The sequence below is a fragment of the Phasianus colchicus genome, chromosome 9 (assembly GCF_987193195.1).
Source record: "Phasianus colchicus chromosome 9, bPhaCol1.hap1.1, whole genome shotgun sequence".
Taxonomy (NCBI): Eukaryota; Metazoa; Chordata; class Aves; order Galliformes; family Phasianidae; genus Phasianus; species Phasianus colchicus.
In genome coordinates this window covers 31,960,571-31,977,061 of record NC_143444.1, presented here as the reverse complement: position 1 = coordinate 31,977,061, position 16,491 = coordinate 31,960,571, and the positions used below count along the sequence as shown (strand labels likewise).

General features: G+C 50.4%; 2 protein-coding genes across 2 annotated transcripts in view; both read left to right on the top strand.

Annotated features, from left to right (window-relative positions):
- NEGR1 (neuronal growth regulator 1) overlaps positions 1 to 16,491 on the top strand; it is a 174,548-nt gene that overhangs the window by 101,798 nt on the left and 56,259 nt on the right. The window contains exon 3 of the mRNA XM_031604360.2: positions 5,304 to 5,429. Coding sequence (XP_031460220.2) covers positions 5,304 to 5,429 — 126 coding nt within the window. The remainder of the gene's footprint in view (positions 1 to 5,303; positions 5,430 to 16,491) is intronic.
- Positions 1,382 to 5,297, top strand: LOC149916925 (uncharacterized). The gene has a single exon (XM_090146855.1). It carries the CDS (start codon positions 1,907 to 1,909, stop codon positions 4,148 to 4,150), a length of 2,244 nt encoding a protein of 747 aa, XP_090002981.1. The 5' UTR covers positions 1,382 to 1,906; the 3' UTR covers positions 4,151 to 5,297.

Genomic DNA, 16,491 nt, shown 5'->3' with positions numbered 1-16,491 from the left:
ATCACCTGGAACTGCCAGGATAAGCACAGAGTTCTGCAGCACAGCCTTCCAGCCAACTCCTGGGAAGCTGCTGGTGCTGGGAATGGCTGAGCTGAGGCCAATGGCCCCGAGCTGCCCCTCTGGCCAGGTGCTCCCCAGCCCTGCAGCATTTCAGTCCCAGCACACACATGTCCATAACCGCAGCTTGCACGTCACATTGATGGGAAAAGCTTTTCTGATTATTGGCCATTGGAACACATGGTTTTGTTAAAATTAAAGCACTTCGCAAAACGGTGTGGATTTGGGATGTGAACAAAGCAGCAAAACCTCCAACAAAGAAGGCGACAGCGGCGCTCAGCCGTGGCCACCCCCAGACAACAGGGCTGTGTTCTGAGCTTCGTGTGAGCACAGCTGGGAGGCGCTGGGTGAGAAGCAGCGCTCAGAGCCTCGTGCGAGGGCAGGGGCAGAGGAAGGCAGTGCTTGGATGAGCAGCGGTGGAAAGAGCAGACTGTGCTGATCTTTGCCTTGGAAAGGAGATGCTCATCAGTGCGAGCTGAATGAAGCCCTGTTGTTTCAATGCGAGGTTCCTGCCGATGGCAGTGCTGGCAGTGTGTTCTCTTTGGAAACCTGTCCTTTTGGAAGTTTGATTACGAGAGCTGATATGAGCCGGCTCTTCTGCCTCGGCGTTATGCCAAAGGATGGCAATCGAGCACACCTGAAATTCACATTACTGTACTTCTAAGAGGTTTTTACCCATCGGCCTCAGCTCAGTGCACTGAGCAGTGAGTGGGAGGCTCATGCATCCACTCTGGCAACAGACGTGAGGTCTGGTCTGACCCTGAGCCCGACATAGGCTGAGCACCAGGGGACTGCGGTGTCTGTGGGCACATGGGTGCCACGGGGGCAGCAGGGATGTTCCAGCCAGGGCCTCTCTGTGTGGTGACCATTTACAGCAAATAACTTACTGGGGTAAACAGTACTGTGTAGCAGCTATGTGAAAGCCCACTTACAGCACTGCCAAAGCAGGAGCCAATCCCTATTTTTCTACCATCAAGGGTGCAGAACCTGGAATAAGAAACTGTTGGAAATCTCAGGCTGTAATATTTACTGTATCTGGAAGACATTCCCACAATTCCAGATAGACACCACTTGTACGTATTCAGTTGTGAGAAGGGCTGTGCTGAGTTACTGAATTCCTTCTCATAACTTCCCACAAGTATGTTTTTTTCTGAAGGAATAAGAAATACGTGGCTCAGGCTTAGGAGGATATTTTTCAAATACTGTAGGCTGGATAAAGCCCCAGTATTTGCTGCACTGCTTGTGATATTCTTCTCTCCAAAGGATTTCTGCGTCTCAGCTGGGATGAGGCTCAGGGCATCTGGGAAGCAGATCCATCCCTCCTGCTGTGTGCTCAGCGCATGGAGCTGCTGCTCAGGGCAGGGGCTGCTCAGAGCACAGGGCTGTGTGCCCCGGCCCTGCAGCACCAGGCTCTGCAAAGCGGGGTTGGGCAGCGCTTCCCTGTGGGGTGAACTCTGATCAGTGAGCTGTCAGTGCCTGGAGGTAACTCTGGTGTATGGTTCAGCTCCGCTGTGTGAGGACTGTGTGCTTTCCCTGGGCACCAAGTGGGTAGGAGGAAGGGACTGCTGAGCTCAGGCGGCTTCTGCTGTTTCAGTGGCTGTGTGTAGACCCGTTTGAACTTCAAAGGATAGCAGCACCGACCTTCACTCTCATAGGAAGTGGGAAAGGCCTTTCCCAGACCTTTGGACTCCCTGTGGACAACATTTCTTTGCTAATTAACAATCCGCTGCACAGACTTTTAATTTTCTTTGCTCACAAACGCGTAGCCATGGGCAAGCACAGGGAATTTCCACCTTCCTTGAAGTTTTCTGCCCCCGACTCATTCTGATGCACTATCTTCAATGAACCCATGAAAGGGTTGGAGAACACCTGCAGGTGGGGATCCCAAAGCACCGAACGTAGACACATAAAAGCACAGAACCATGGAATTACTGAGGTTGAGAAAGCCCTGCAATACTCCCAGCCCTCCCCATGCCCACTGCCCATGTCCCTCAGTGCCCCACAGCTCTGGAACACCTCTTTCTTTTCTCATTTCTCTGGTACTGCAGGCTCCCTACAGCTCTGTGCTATTTTTGCTCCACGTGGGGCTCTGCCTTATGACCAGTGTTGTAGTGAGGGTCTGGCGCCCGGAAGATATCGCGTTGTACGGGAAGACAGGGTCCCCCTCCCGATAGCCAATAGCGTTCAGTGCCCAGGTTATATAAGGCTGTTTCTCCCGCCAATAAACGCCATTTGCCGTCCACCACATTGGTGTCCGCGAGCCGATGGACCGAGCGACCTGGGATTGGTCGCCGTGCCGTTCCCGAACCAGGTCGCCACGCCTACGATAGGCAACAAGTGGTGCCGAAACCCGGGATTCGCCTGGACGGGTGAACGGCGGCCGGAGCGGCAGGACCAGCCCGGCGGGGAGGACGCTCCCGGACCAACAAGGAGGATGGAAGTCCTTGTGAAGGTCGTATCGCAGTTAGATAAGCAGTGGGGCATCGATTGTAAGCCCAAAGATTTTACTCTCGCTATTGCGAGGCTTTTGCGAATTGGGGTCATTGACCAGCCGGTGGATATTCTCCACCCCGAAGTGTGGGATAAATGCACTAAAGCGTTAACTGAGGAGACGATGTCCTCGGGCTGTGGGAGAAGCCTAGAGTCGTGGGGGAGAGTCGCGCGGGCCCTGCGCAGGGCCATGCGGGAGCGGGAGAGCTGGAGGGCGGCAGAGAGCCGTTTGTCGGCCGCCCCGGGACTGGGAGTCGGGGCGGCCACGCGGAGTTTGCACCCCTCTGACGATGACGTGTCCTCTCAATCGAACCCCGACCCGCCCACGGAGGGACAGAAACGTGCTAAATCCTTCTGGGGTGGGTTAATCGAGGAGGCCAGGGCTGCCGCGGAGAAATCGGAGCCCGAGGAAATTTGGGCTCGACCGCCCCCCTATGCGCCCCAAGATGGCGCCGAGCCAGGAGAGGGAGGGCGGGGGGAAGGCGCCCTTGGCGGGAACGTCGAGGAGGTGTTAGATAAAGGCGGTGGGAGCGACCGGGAAGGTGAGGGGAGCGTGAGTGAAGGGTGGAAAGCCAATCAGAGCGGCCGTCCGAAGAAAAGCCGCTGTGGGGCGAACATCCCGCTGGGCAGAGGGCGGGACGAACCAAGAGGGAGGGAACGGCCTGCCCGCAAGGGAGGCGGGCGGGGCCGGAGCCTAACAAAAAGGTACGGGAAACCGGAAGTGGCCGCTCAGTCGGGCTCTGACTCCGGGTCAGACACTAGCTGGGACGAGTGGTTCGCAATTGACTTAAACTCGGAGGAGGAGGGAACGAATACGAACAGAGTTAAGAGCCGAAATATTCCCATCCAAATTAAAGAGAAACCGCGAGGGGGAGAAATCCCTCTTACAGACTGGAGAAAAATAAAGATTGCATGTGCTGACTGGGCCCCATCGGCCACACTAGCGTTCCCAGTCCGGGTGATGGATGGGGGACAGAGGGTCCACTCGCCGATAAACCCTAGGGATATACAAGCAATTGTTAAGGCAATTGCAGATAAAGGGCTTAACTCAGCTATGGTCTCCACCCTTATAGATGGTGTTTTTGGGGGAGACAATATGCTCCCATTTGACATAAAACAAACCTGTAGACTAATTTTTGACGGAGCAGGGATGATTGTTTTTAAACAAGAATGGGAAGATAACTGTGCAAGACAACTAGCTCAAGTAACTGGGGCGGATCACCCGCTACATGGTTCCAGCCTGCAGCGGCTGATGGGTACAGACCCAACAATGATTACCCCCCAAGCACAGGCCCTGGGCCTCCAGGCCCATGAAGTTATGACAATTACTTGTGCAGCCAGGGATGCTATTTGCACAGCCTCTAAAGTTATTGTTAAGCCATTGCCATGGTCCACCATAAGACAAAATGGAAGCGAGAGCTTTACACAATTTGTAAATTGCCTCCAGGCAGCAGTCGACTCCTCAACCCTGCCTGCGGAAGTGAAAGGCCCGGTTGCCACCAAGGTGGCCCACAAGAGCGTGCTGGCCACAGGCGGCGTGACCAGCCCGGCACGGTGGTGCTGCACAAGATCCGCCGCTACCAGAAGTCCACGGAGCTGCTGATCTGCAAGCTGCCCTTCCAGCGCCTGGTGTGCGAGATCACGCAGGACTTCAAGACCGACCTGCGCTTCCAGAGCCCAGCTGTAGGCGAGCGAGGCCTACCTGGTGAGGCTCTTTGAGGACATCCAGCTTACCTGGCGCATCCATGGGGAGTGCACCTGAGGCCACAGCCCATCCGCTTTTTTCTTCCGATTAACATCATGTTGGTAGAGCACCAACAACTGTTATAAGAATGTTCTTGTTCAGAGCACCTTATGTTTTCTATTCGAGTTTTCTATTGAAGATTGTTCTATTTGAGTTTTCTATTGAAGATTGTTATATATTGTTATATTTTACCTAATTTAATTGTGCATAGGGAGGGGGGATATGTTGTAGTGAGGGTCTGGCGCCCGGAAGATATCGCGTTGTACGGGAAGACAGGGTCCCCCTCCCGATAGCCAATAGCGTTCAGTGCCCAGGTTATATAAGGCTGTTTCTCCCGCCAATAAACGCCATTTGCCGTCCACCACATTGGTGTCCGCGAGCCGATGGACCGAGCGACCTGGGATTGGTCGCCGTGCCGTTCCCGAACCAGGTCGCCACGCCTACGATAGGCAACAGACCAGAAGGACGAATAGTGGGGTTTAGGGAAGAAATCTTTCTTTATGAAATACCACAGACCTGGAAGAAACACAATAGAAACAAATGTGTTTGTTTTGGTCTCCTTGTTGAACAGATATGACTCCCTATGTATACATGGATGTAAACACCATTGTTTTTTATAGTACAAGAAAAGTTTAATTACATTTTCTTTCCAAGCTGTCACTAGTAAGCTCAGCCCTATCCCAAATGGGAGCATCCATCCGTCAGCAGCACTTTACTGAGGTCTCATAGCAATCCCTGTTCTGTACAAAACAGAGGAGACTGCTGCTTTCCTATTTGCAATATTTCAAGTCCCCGGGCTGTGCTGCAGACGTGATTGAAATGGCTGTGGTCACACCTTCACAAGGCTGGTGTTGTTTCTTTCTGCACTGTGATCTCCCAGCAGGTTTGTGTGGTTCTGTGGCCATGGCAATGCACAGACACAGCCTGCTCAGCCTCCGCTCTGATGGCAGCACAGTCTCGGTGGCACTGACTCGATGGCATTCCCTTACAACCTCTCCTGCTTTCCTTTCAGTTTCTCCGAAGATATTTCGTATTTCGAGTGACATCGTTGTGAACGAAGGCAGCAATGTTACTCTGGTGTGTCTGGCCACCGGGAAACCAGAGCCCTCCATTTCCTGGAGACACATCTCTCCATCTGGTAAGTGCCCGGAGCTGTCGCTGGGAGCTTCCTGCTGACTTCCAGCAGTAACAGCTTTCCGAGGTGGGACAGCAGTGCTTTTGCATGCCATCCAGGACGTCTGTCTGACCAGATGTGTGGAAAAGGAAAGCGTCATCAGATTTAAGCTCACAAGAGTGAAAGCCAAAATGCAGCTGTAACATGGGAAGGGACAAAAAAAGGCACCTGAAAGAGGATATGCTTTTCACTGGGGCATGGGTGGCTCCCCAGGGGTACAGGACAAGGTAGTGGGTGTCTCAGCCTGAAGAGCTGAAGCTCATCTGAGCAGGAGTTCTTTTTAACAGGCTGCAGGGGCAGTGACTGCTTATAAGGGTGGATAGTGATAGGACAAAGAGAATGGTTTTAAGCTGAGACAGGGGAGGTTTAGGTTGGATATTAGGAGGAAGTTTTTCAGCCAGGGGGTGGTGAGGCACTGGAACAGGTTGCCCAAGGAGGCTGTGGATGCCCCATCCCTGCAGGCATTCAAGGCCAGGCTGGATGTGGCTCTGGGCAGCCTGGGCTGCTGGTTGGTGACCTGCACACAGCAGGGGGTTGGAACTGGATGAGCAGTGTGCTCCTTTGCAACCCAGGCCATCCTATGATTCTATGATATGATCAGCTCACACTAAAGCCAGTCCAAGGGCTCTGTAGAAGTGAAAGCTAAAACACATCATAGCATAGACTCGAGGAGATTTCCCTCCCATTCAGCCTTACAATCTGCAGCCCGCCCTGGGGGATCCCCATTGCTGTGCCAGTTTCTGTGGAGCAGCTCTGTATGAGGGGCCCTTTGCTCACAGAAGCTCTCTGACAGCCGTGTGCTGCAGGGAAGGCCGGCTCCATGGGCTGCTGCTTTCTGCAGGCTGTCATCGTCCAACAGCATTTCCTGTTCGAAGCGAGAGTCAGAAAAAACCCTAACTTCTGACCTTTAAGACAATGACAGTGAGTTCTGCTGGAAGTATCCATTGGGGGACAAGGGAAAAATCAGCTGCAGCAAAAAATGGATTTTAACTAAATGTCAAATAAAATTTTATTGGAAACTGCAGTGATACTTTAGAGTAATAGCATAAAGCATTAGGGTTTTTACAGAAAGGAGCTGCTGAAATTGTCCTATAGAGGAAAATAGCAGAAGAGGAGAATGAGTTCACCCAGACTGATGAGCAGGACCCCTCACTTGAGTCCAGGCAGAGCTGGAGAACAGGGCTCTCAGTGAGCCCACTGTGTTTGTGTGTTGGCACAAGGGCAGGGGAGGAGAGGAGAGCTGTGAGCTGTGTACTGGACGGCTGCTGATGGCTGAGAGGCCAGCTCTGGGTCCCTTTGGGCAGGAACACATCGTTGGTGTGTGTGCCATCCCTCCAGGATGGCATCGAGGCCATATGAGGTTTGCTGCCCACTCGCACAGCTTTGCTCCTCGTTGCTCTGCAGCTGCACATCAGCCCATGGCTTCCAATGTGCTACTGGGAGCAGGCGTGCAGTGAGCAGAGTCTGTCCATGCTGCAAGTGTTTCAGTCACACCATGCTGTTCCTGGCCTCAGCTGCATGCCCTGCTCTACCGACAGCCATAGACAGCACTGAAATCCAATTAAATGCAGGAGAGCTGAGAACGCCAGGTTCCTATATGGGCTCGTATTATGCCTGCAGCAAATTACCTTTATCTGCACGTGAGCTTCATCTGCACTTTGTAATTTCTATCAGTTTCCCTCCATAATTCCCGGTGGCACTAATGAGGATTACACACAAGTGTCGCATCTAGAACACAACGCTAAATTATATTAAAGAATTGTATTTGTAATATTCTGAAATTGTTTGTCAAAGCTGCTGCTGGAAGATAAGAAATGGAAAACTCGGAATACAAATGATTCAATGTAGACTGATGCCAAAATATTATCGTGATTTGCATCGATGCAGCCTTTACTCAGATAGGGTCAGATTCCATTTTTTCGAACAAGAGATAAAATGAACCTTTTGGAGGAATAAAAATAAATGTATTTAGAGGTGATTTTTAACTTAGTACATAAATTATTGCCCTGTAATCTTTACAGTGCATGTTTAACTTGCAGTCATTATGGAAATGCATTCATTATATAAATATTCATTATGCAAAACCATTATGTAAATCCACCAAATCTACACATTCAGCACAGCACCGTAAGGAACGCGGCGCCGCAGTTTGTAATCTGAAAATCTGGTATTGTTGAAATGTCATCGGAATAAATTGCAGGTATTACTTATTTTGTTCTGACATTTAGGAGCAAAGTGCAGCATCAATAGTTTAAGAACGAAACCAGAATTTTAAAGAATTAAGGTCTGCTAGAAACATAATTCCAGCTCTTCACACTTGTTTGCGCAGCATGCTGGTACAGTTCCATTTTTGAAAAGCAACTCTGCCACCAGCAGTAACAACAAAAGCCATTCCGAAGACAGGAGATGTTAGTGCTGTGCACAATTCTGGTGCCATACACATGCATGGAAGCTTCCTCCCACCTTGCTCCTGGCCAGACCTTCCATGGGGAGGTTCCTGACGCAGCTCACCCTGCGCTCCAGCACTGCACTGCCGCATGCTTTGTGGCTGCTGGGGAGACGGGGAAACCCAGGGTTTGTCTAAATGCAAAGCAGGTTACGTGCTTTAGAGAAGCAGAGCCGTTCCCCTGCTCAGCCTGTGCTGGGCTGCAGTGTGCAGGGCCTCGGCACATTGGCATTGTGTACACATACGGAGAGCAGCATCTGTAACTGCAGGAGCAGCTTCACCTTCAGCTTTGCTTGGAGTGCTCAGCTTCACAGTCGTACTTAGCACAAGTGGCTTTAGATGAGGCTGCACACATCTCAGACAAACACCGTAACCCCGGCTGGGTTGTGTGTGAGCCAGCACTGATAAGCACTGTTGGCTGTGCACAGCACTGCGGGACCCAGCACTGCGCTGCACAACGGCCACCCCTGCCTGCAGCGCAGGGACAGAGCAGCAGCTCAGTGCAAGTGGATGTGGTAGTGTACGTTTTGCTAGCGAGTTTCAGAGCTGTGGGCAAAAGGAGTGACTGAGTATAGGAACCTCCTTCTTCTGCGTAGTTCTATGACAGTGTTGACTACCCCTTCTTGATCATATGCAACAGTCTCATCCGGCTTCCCACTGCAGTATGCAGCCCATCCCCTACCTTGTCCCACCCACTATAAGGCAGATTATTGCAGGATCAACTGCAGAACTTGTAGAACACTGAAGAAATATGAATACTGAGACAGTGGGACTTATGTATACCTCTTCATCTCTTTCATCTCTTTCCTCCTTCCTTCTGGTTTTATGTTTTCAGTGTTCCTCAATTGTCCTAACATTCCTCAAACGCATCTTAGTAAGGAGAAATGGTTTTAACTTGAAGGAGGGAAGTTTTTGGTTGGATGTCAGGGGGAAGTTGTTTGCTATGAGAGTGGTGAGGTGCTGGAACAGCTGCCCAGAGAGGCTGTGGATGCCCCGTCCATCCCTGGAGGTGTTCAAGGCCAGGTTGGATGGGGCCCTGGGCAGCCTGGGCTGCTATTAGATATGGAGGTTGGTGGCCCTGCCTGTGGCGATGGGTTGGAGCTTCATCATCCTTGAGGTCCCTTCCAACCCTGGCCATTCTGTGATTCTGTGATAGTAGCTGGTTGTAGACAATCTAGTGGCAGTGAGATGCAGTGAGTAATTAAGTTCTCCTCACTGATGTAGATGTTACCTCCCTTGGTTGATTCTTCCTCTGTCCTATTGTGGTGGCCAGTGGCACCAATTCACACTGCTGTCCCAGTGAGAGAGCAGTCACCACTCAGGTGCCATTAAGAGACATGTTTACTGGGCATGGTAGTGATGGGTTTATGATTGGACTTGATCTTGGGGATCTTTTCCAGCCTTTATGATTCTCAGTCTGTGGTCTCTGGTGACTTCCAGTTCCACCCTTTCCAAACCTTCCCTACTGTCCTGCCCTTTCCCACAGCTTTGTCACCATCACTTCTAGTCCAGTTTCCATTTTTTTTTCTGAAATATGAGGATGAACATTTCATACACATGCACATGTTTGGGAATGTAGGTTTGGGTACTCTGTTCATTCAGTCTCATTCCTAGAGAAAGGTGGCACTGAAGTGTCTCCCAAAAACAACCATCCAACCAAAGGAAGAACTGTTCAGCACACACAGAATAACAGTTTTTTTCATGAATATTGAGGAGATCTGCACTTTCCTAGAAATTACTCTGATGTTAGGGTGAAATGTATTCATGTCTGCCTCCTTCTGCTTCACACACACATTTCACTTGCCCTTGGGATGTGTGCATGAGTGTGATAGGACTGAGTGGAGCCTAACGCCAGTCCTATCGTTCCTGGACAGCCCCAAAGACACAAAGATGTATTGCATTAATGTATCATCATAGCTCTGTCGTTCTGACGAGGTATTAGTGTAATACATCTTCGGTGCACTCATATGATAGGGCTGTCTGGGAGGAAGGGGTCTAAGAGCTGGTTCAATTCAATTACAGGACAAAGGCAGCGCCAGCCCTGAGCAGGCAGTGCTATTCCTGCAGGATGCAGACTGCTATGCAGCGCCGAGATTTGAAGGGGGTGAAAAAAGCAAAAAGGCTTTTTTTAGACTTCTAGCTAAATCCTAAGAAACAAACAGAAGCTTGATATGAGCTCGGCTAATGTCAAATATTTTGTTCCATTTGCACTTCTGCTAGAGAAACACTATTTTTCAGATGTTATCCACACATCTGCACGTGACAGAAATAAGAAGTGTTTTGTTGAGGTGCGAGTGCTCTGAGCTGGGATTTGCAGGCTGATAATACCTAACTGACATGAATTACCAGGGCTTTGCGAAAGTACAAAGTGCGAACTTGTCTTTCTAAACGTTCCTTCTACTGATTCAAAATGGTTTTAAAACTAAAGGTTTCATAAAAAGGAAAGAAAAAAAAAAAAAAAAGGGGTTTCTGGCTTGTGTCTCTTGCCCTGCTAAGCCCTGAGAGGTAGTGCTGCTGGTGGGGGTTATCTCACACGCACCGCTGCTTCCCTCTGACGCATTCAATATGTTCATGGTAGCATTGCTGGTGGGCATGGAGCTGCTTGTACTCCTGCAGGGTGCCACGAGCTTCTGCCCCATTGGAGGTGTGGGGCCACGGGTGGCCCTGGCACAGCTCCCTCGCTGCTGGCAGATGGATGGCTGCAGCACACCAAAGGCGCAGCTCCTTCCCTCCAGGTGTCCAAGCAGCAGAATGCAAAATAATTCAGCACTCTAATCTGATAAGCAGCGACAGTGATGTGCCTCCCTTATGCCATCATCACTCATCTCGCCAGCAACAGCTTCATTACGCTGAGCTCCTCGTTCAGGTGAAGCATTACCGGGCTGAGCCGAAGCATCTGCTCCTCGCAGCTGGGTGGGAGGGCTGGGAGAGCAGCCAGCAGCCCCCAGACCTGCTGGGGGTGGTGGGCTGAGGCCAGGCAGGGGGCCCAGGCCCTGTGTCTGCGTTGGTCCCTGCACAGTGCTGGCTGTGGGGACAGGGACAAGCTGTCAGATCTCAGCCATGAATGCACTGTGCAAATGCAACTCTGCTTTGGAAGCGTGGCACCAGCTGGAACCAGAAGTAATGTTTCCCTTTGTGCTGACAAAGGCAATGCCAAATGAGGCTCAGTGCCTCTGGACTCTACGGGGCCTTCATTTGCTGACCTTTGGTTGGGTTTGTGGTTCAGACCCTTTCTTCTTCAGCCCTGACTTGATCTCTCCTGTGCCACTCCAGGAAGCTCTTGGTTCTCAGTGCTGCAGTGCTTCGCACAGCCCCTTGCTCTGCATGTTTATGGAACAACACAGCGCCTTGCAATGGTGTCTGTGGGACAGGAAAGCAGCTTGAAGTAGCCACTTAGCCACTGGGAACCAGGATTCCTCCCTCCTAGTGGACCTGTGCCTTTCTGTGGGGGCTGGAGCCCCAGCAGGCGCAGCTGCTGTGACACGCATCACTTGAAGCTCATTCTTCATCAAACAGCCCCAGCACCACATCACCCCCAGCCTCCTCTTCTGCTCCAGATGTGCTGTGTGCCCTGCGGAGGCCGTGCCCTGCAGTGGGGCCGTGCCACACTCCTCTGCCCACCACGGTGAGGGTGTGAATGGGACAGCAGCCCACGGGGAACCCCTGCTCTTACACAGATAGATCTGACTGCACTGCAGCCACGTGGGGATTGAGAGTTCTGTGATTAATGTTTCATACAGATTTAATGGCCCGGCTGGTGATTCTGAAGCGGAGTGTTCCGTTGTGAAGGCATCACGTGCCGTTCCATCAGCGCTTCCTTCCTATTAAACATGCTCCTGGCAGCATCCCAAGGACTCGAGAGGAAATGGTGTGGAGCTCAACGCAGAGTAAATGAGGGGATTAATTAGCAGTTTAAAGACAGCAATGCAAATATTAGTGCTTAATATAAACGGTTTGTTGCGATTCTTTCCTTTGCCTTTGGATACCGGGAAAATAATGATCCTCCAAAGCCACACCTCTCCCATGCGACATACGATGTCTTCCGATTTCAGGCCATGGGCCTTCTGGCCTTTCTTTTCCTTAATGGTGCTCCTAACATCATTGCTGGGGGATACGCGGAGCATTAGGATCCAATTAAGTGACATCCAGTACACGGTCTGTCGCGCCAGGTCGAGTGACATTACACCGGCTGCGATCAGTGGGCTTCTGAGCAAGAATTCTTAGAAAAATGTCATAATTATCGAAACCAGTCCTGAACTTTGAGCATCCCTTCAGGAACAATTAAAGATATTCCTAGAAATCCTCAAGCCTTCTTAAAATCTTTAAACAGACTGAAAAAAACCCTCTTGTTAGATTGTGGTTGTCAGGAGATGAGTGCTCGCACTGTGCTGGTCCAATAATTGGGTCTTTGTGAAGGAACTGAGGATTGAGAGTAAGATTCCAATCTCAGTGAGTTAGAGATGGGAAAACGAAAACCAGACAAAAGCGTTGTGCAGAAATAATAATGAATTTTTGACAATTTTATAACAAGAGGAATGTATTTCTCACTTTTCAATAAAAGTAGATGAACTCATTAATAACTCATAAAATGCCATGAAAATTAAAGTTTTAAAACAGGCTTAGTTTATTCCCTCAGATATTAGTTCATTTTTATTTGAGAAACACTGCATTTGTGAGTGAGCGATTTATGAATCATTAAAGATATTTCAGTGAGACCAAGCCTTTAGTGCTGAAAACCAAGCCAAGCAAGTGCAGATTTCCTTCTCTCCCCTTCCTTTGGTGTAGCATCCTTCACAACTGCTGTGGAGATGTTCATCTTGGAGCAGAGCATGCCAGTGCTGGGGTGTGCACAGATCTTTGGAGAAAGGATTTCCAAAATCCAAAAGATGCCTCTTTTCCATTTAGCGTTTCAAATCCTCTGTTTTTTTTAATGCTCCCTTATGCTTATTGTTACTCTTTCTCCCTTCCCCCAGCTGGGCACAGGCTGCAGGTAGAAATGGAGGCTGGGCACACCAGTGATGCTCAGGAGGGGATAGCAGGCGAGCTGCAGGCACCATAGATCCATAGAATCACAGAACGGCCTGGGTTGCAAAGGAGCACAGTGCTCATCCAGTTCCAACCCCCTGCTGTGTGCAGGTCGCCAACCAGCAGCCCAGGCTGCCCAGAGCCACATCCAGCCTGGCCTTGAATGCCTGCAGGGATGGGGCATCCACAGCCTCCTTGGGCAACCTGTTCCAGTGCCTCACCACCCTCTGGCTGAAAAACTTCCTCCTCATATCCAACCTAACCATGAAGGCTGGAAAAGACCTCACCACATCTAGCTGTTGACCCCTCACCACTATGCCCATTAAAGCCTGTCCCTAAAACACACCTTCACGATTCTGGAGCCTGGAGCCTGCTTCCATTTATTTCCCAGAATCATCTCTTCTGGCCATGTTTATGAATAAATCCTATTTCAAACATATCAAGAATTATTTTAAAATGCACATACTTTATAAAAACCGTTAATATCTTTTGAGGGATAAGAAGAAATATGAAAAATATATCATTAATGATTCATTTATCTTCAGCAATGCCTCCAGTTTCAACAAACTACAGACAAAAATGAATGTGCGATGGGAGGGATCTGCAGATGTGCTTGAGTCAAAGAGCTCTCTCCAAACAGCTCACAGGGTGCCTACTGCCTGCAGAGCATCGTCCTGAGAGCAGGAGGGTTCCCACAAGAGCATGTTGCTGTGGGCTGAGCTGCACTCCCCAGCCCTGCTCATGCTCACATACAGTTCCCTGGGTAAGAAGATCTCCTCCAACCCCCTCCTGCCCAAGGGAGCTTCACATCCTGCAGCATGTTGCCTTCCCTCTGGCTGTGTGTGGGACCATGGGCCAATGGGAAAGCTGGCGCTGCTGGCAAGCTGCACTTACTGTGCAGAAGTAGTCATTCTTGGAGAGATCAAAAGAGATCAAAGAGTACACATGAATCTGTAAATATCCAGGTGACACAGCGTGCAGGTATCTAAGAATACTACCATCTCCAGTGGGTGTGTGCTCTTCCCTAATAGCAGTTGACTTTCTTCTCCGTGAGCACTGACGTGGAGCGGGCTCTGCTGTATACCAGTGCTCAGGTGCTCGAGCAGGAAAGTCAGAATGTATTCTGGGTGTGCTCCCTCGTGTGTCTGCAATGGAAAACATTCAAAATTGCTCCAAATACTGTAACTTAATAACTTAATGTGTCTCAGATACGTAGTGCAGTGCGGCAGCACTCAGTGCAGACAGAAACAAATGTAACCTCAGAGAACGCAAACAAGGAAATGTGCCTCCATCTCCTGCAGGAGCAGCCTCTGCTCTGCTCAGCCTGGGAAGCTCAGAGGAAGCAGTGGAAAATGAAAGATCTGTGTGTGGTTTCTAAGTTGCCCAAGGAGGCTGTGGATGCCCCATCCCTGCAGGCATTCAAGGCCAGGCTGGATGTGGCTCTGGGCAGCCTGGGCTGCTGGTAGGTGACCTGCACACAGCAGGGGGTTGGAACTGGATGAGCATTGTAGTGCTTTTCAACCCAGGCCATTCTGTGATTCTAAGTTATTTCCCCTGTGAAGTTATTACGTAGTGTCAAAACTAAGGAAAAAAATGATTGCTTTTTCCCTTAAAATGTTTAAAATTTGCTGATTTATGCTTTGTGTTGAAAGAACACTGTCACACCGTTTGATGGGGACCCATGCAGCCCTGTGACATGCAGCAGCTCCCAATAGCTGGCTGAGATGTGCGCTGCCCGTGCAGCTCCCAGTGCTCCATACCTATCTATCACATGTACAGATCTGACCTTGTTTGTCTCCACCTCTGAAACTTTCTGCTTTGTCAGCTGCTGTTCGCAGACGTTCTTTTATCAGCACACCTTTCTCACCAAACTGCTTTTCTTGTTTCATCTCTTCAGCGGGGAGATCTCCTTCAGCCCTCAATTTATCTGCCACTTTCAGACATTTTTTCTTTACATTTTATCTGATTTTTCTTTACAAATGTGGAGTGTGGCATCACTAAAGCTAAATGGCCTTACGCTGACAATGTTTAAATGGTGCCTAATGTGGTAGGCACACTCTCCTAACAGACAGCAAGCTGTTCTGCTAACCCACAGCCCCTAGGAGAAGAGCACATCCTGTACGATTACAGCATTTGATGTCGTTTGAAACCTTGAATGCATGGCAAGTAGTAGGAGCAGCTTCAGATCACTGTCCTGGTTGAATCCAATTGTTTAGGCTGCTCTCAGCATCCCATGACATCTCCTCTGCAGGAGAGAAGAAAGATGCCTCTGTGATCCCAGCCTATGGGACCTGACAGGCCGTGGGTACTTATGGCACAGCCGGCACTCAGATGGCATCCTGATGGCATTGCCACTGGGGAGCCCACCTGCTCTTAGAATCACAGAATCACAGAATGGCCTGGGTTGAAAAGCACCACAGTGCTCATCCAGTTCCAACCCCCTGCTGTGTGCAGGTCGCCAACCAGCAGCCCAGGCTGCCCAGAGCCACATCCAGCCTGGCCTTGGATGCCTGCAGGGATGGGGCATCCACAGCCTCCTTGGGCAACCTGTTCCAGTGCCTCACCACCCTCTGGCTGAAAAACTTCCTCCTAATATCCAACCTAAACCAGCCATCTCAGTTAAATGGTTGCTCACACAGAATCCATATGAGACAGCACACATGCGGGTGAACCCATGCTGGAGCTTTCAGGCTGCATGGGGATGCTCCCCAGGCTGTGACCTGGAGCCATGATGCAGCAGACCTGCATAGCTGAGCCTCCTTGCACTCCCAGATCCATGCTGGGCTCCTCATGCTGACACTGGCTCAGTGGAGCACCATGGAGCTGGGCCAGTCCCACAGACCAGTGGGACCTGAGGCTCCTGAGCTGGGGCTGCACTGTGGTTAAATATCCCAGGAGATGTAGAAAACAAGCAAACAGACAGCAAAACAGCCTTGGCTCAAATGAAGACCTCAGAGTTTTTCAGAGCCCCCCTGGACTTGCACCAGATTTTTCCTCTTACTGACTTATGTTTAGCAACGGGAGAGGAAGATACAACCTTTGTAAAACCCATCCATCCACGCCTTGGAAAAGCTGTCCATATGGTGAGGTGTACTCACGTTCCTCCTGATGCCAGAGACCATATGTGAAACACAGTTCTCTTGTGCTCTCTCCCAGGAGCTACACATGCACTGCCTTGTTGGGCACCGTGTCACCACACAGCAGCAGGACCTGGGCATTCCAGCTCAGCTTCACAGCTGCTTCCCTCCCATGCTGCAGGACCCTCTCCTATAGCCCAACATATCCCCAGCAGATAATTACATATCATTACACATTTCAGCATGTCTAGTTTTAGCTTGGAGAAGAGAAGGCTCCGGGGAGACCTCGTTATGGCCTTGCAGTACTTGAAGGAGGAACGGCTGCTTACAAGGGTGGACAGTGATACGACAAGGGGGAACGAGGCAGGGTGCCAGGGTGCACTGCACAGCTGCCCAGGGGTGGGGGTCAGCATCCTTGGGGGTGTTCAGAGCCATGGGGATGTGTGTGCACTGAGTGATGTGGGCAGTGGGCATGGGG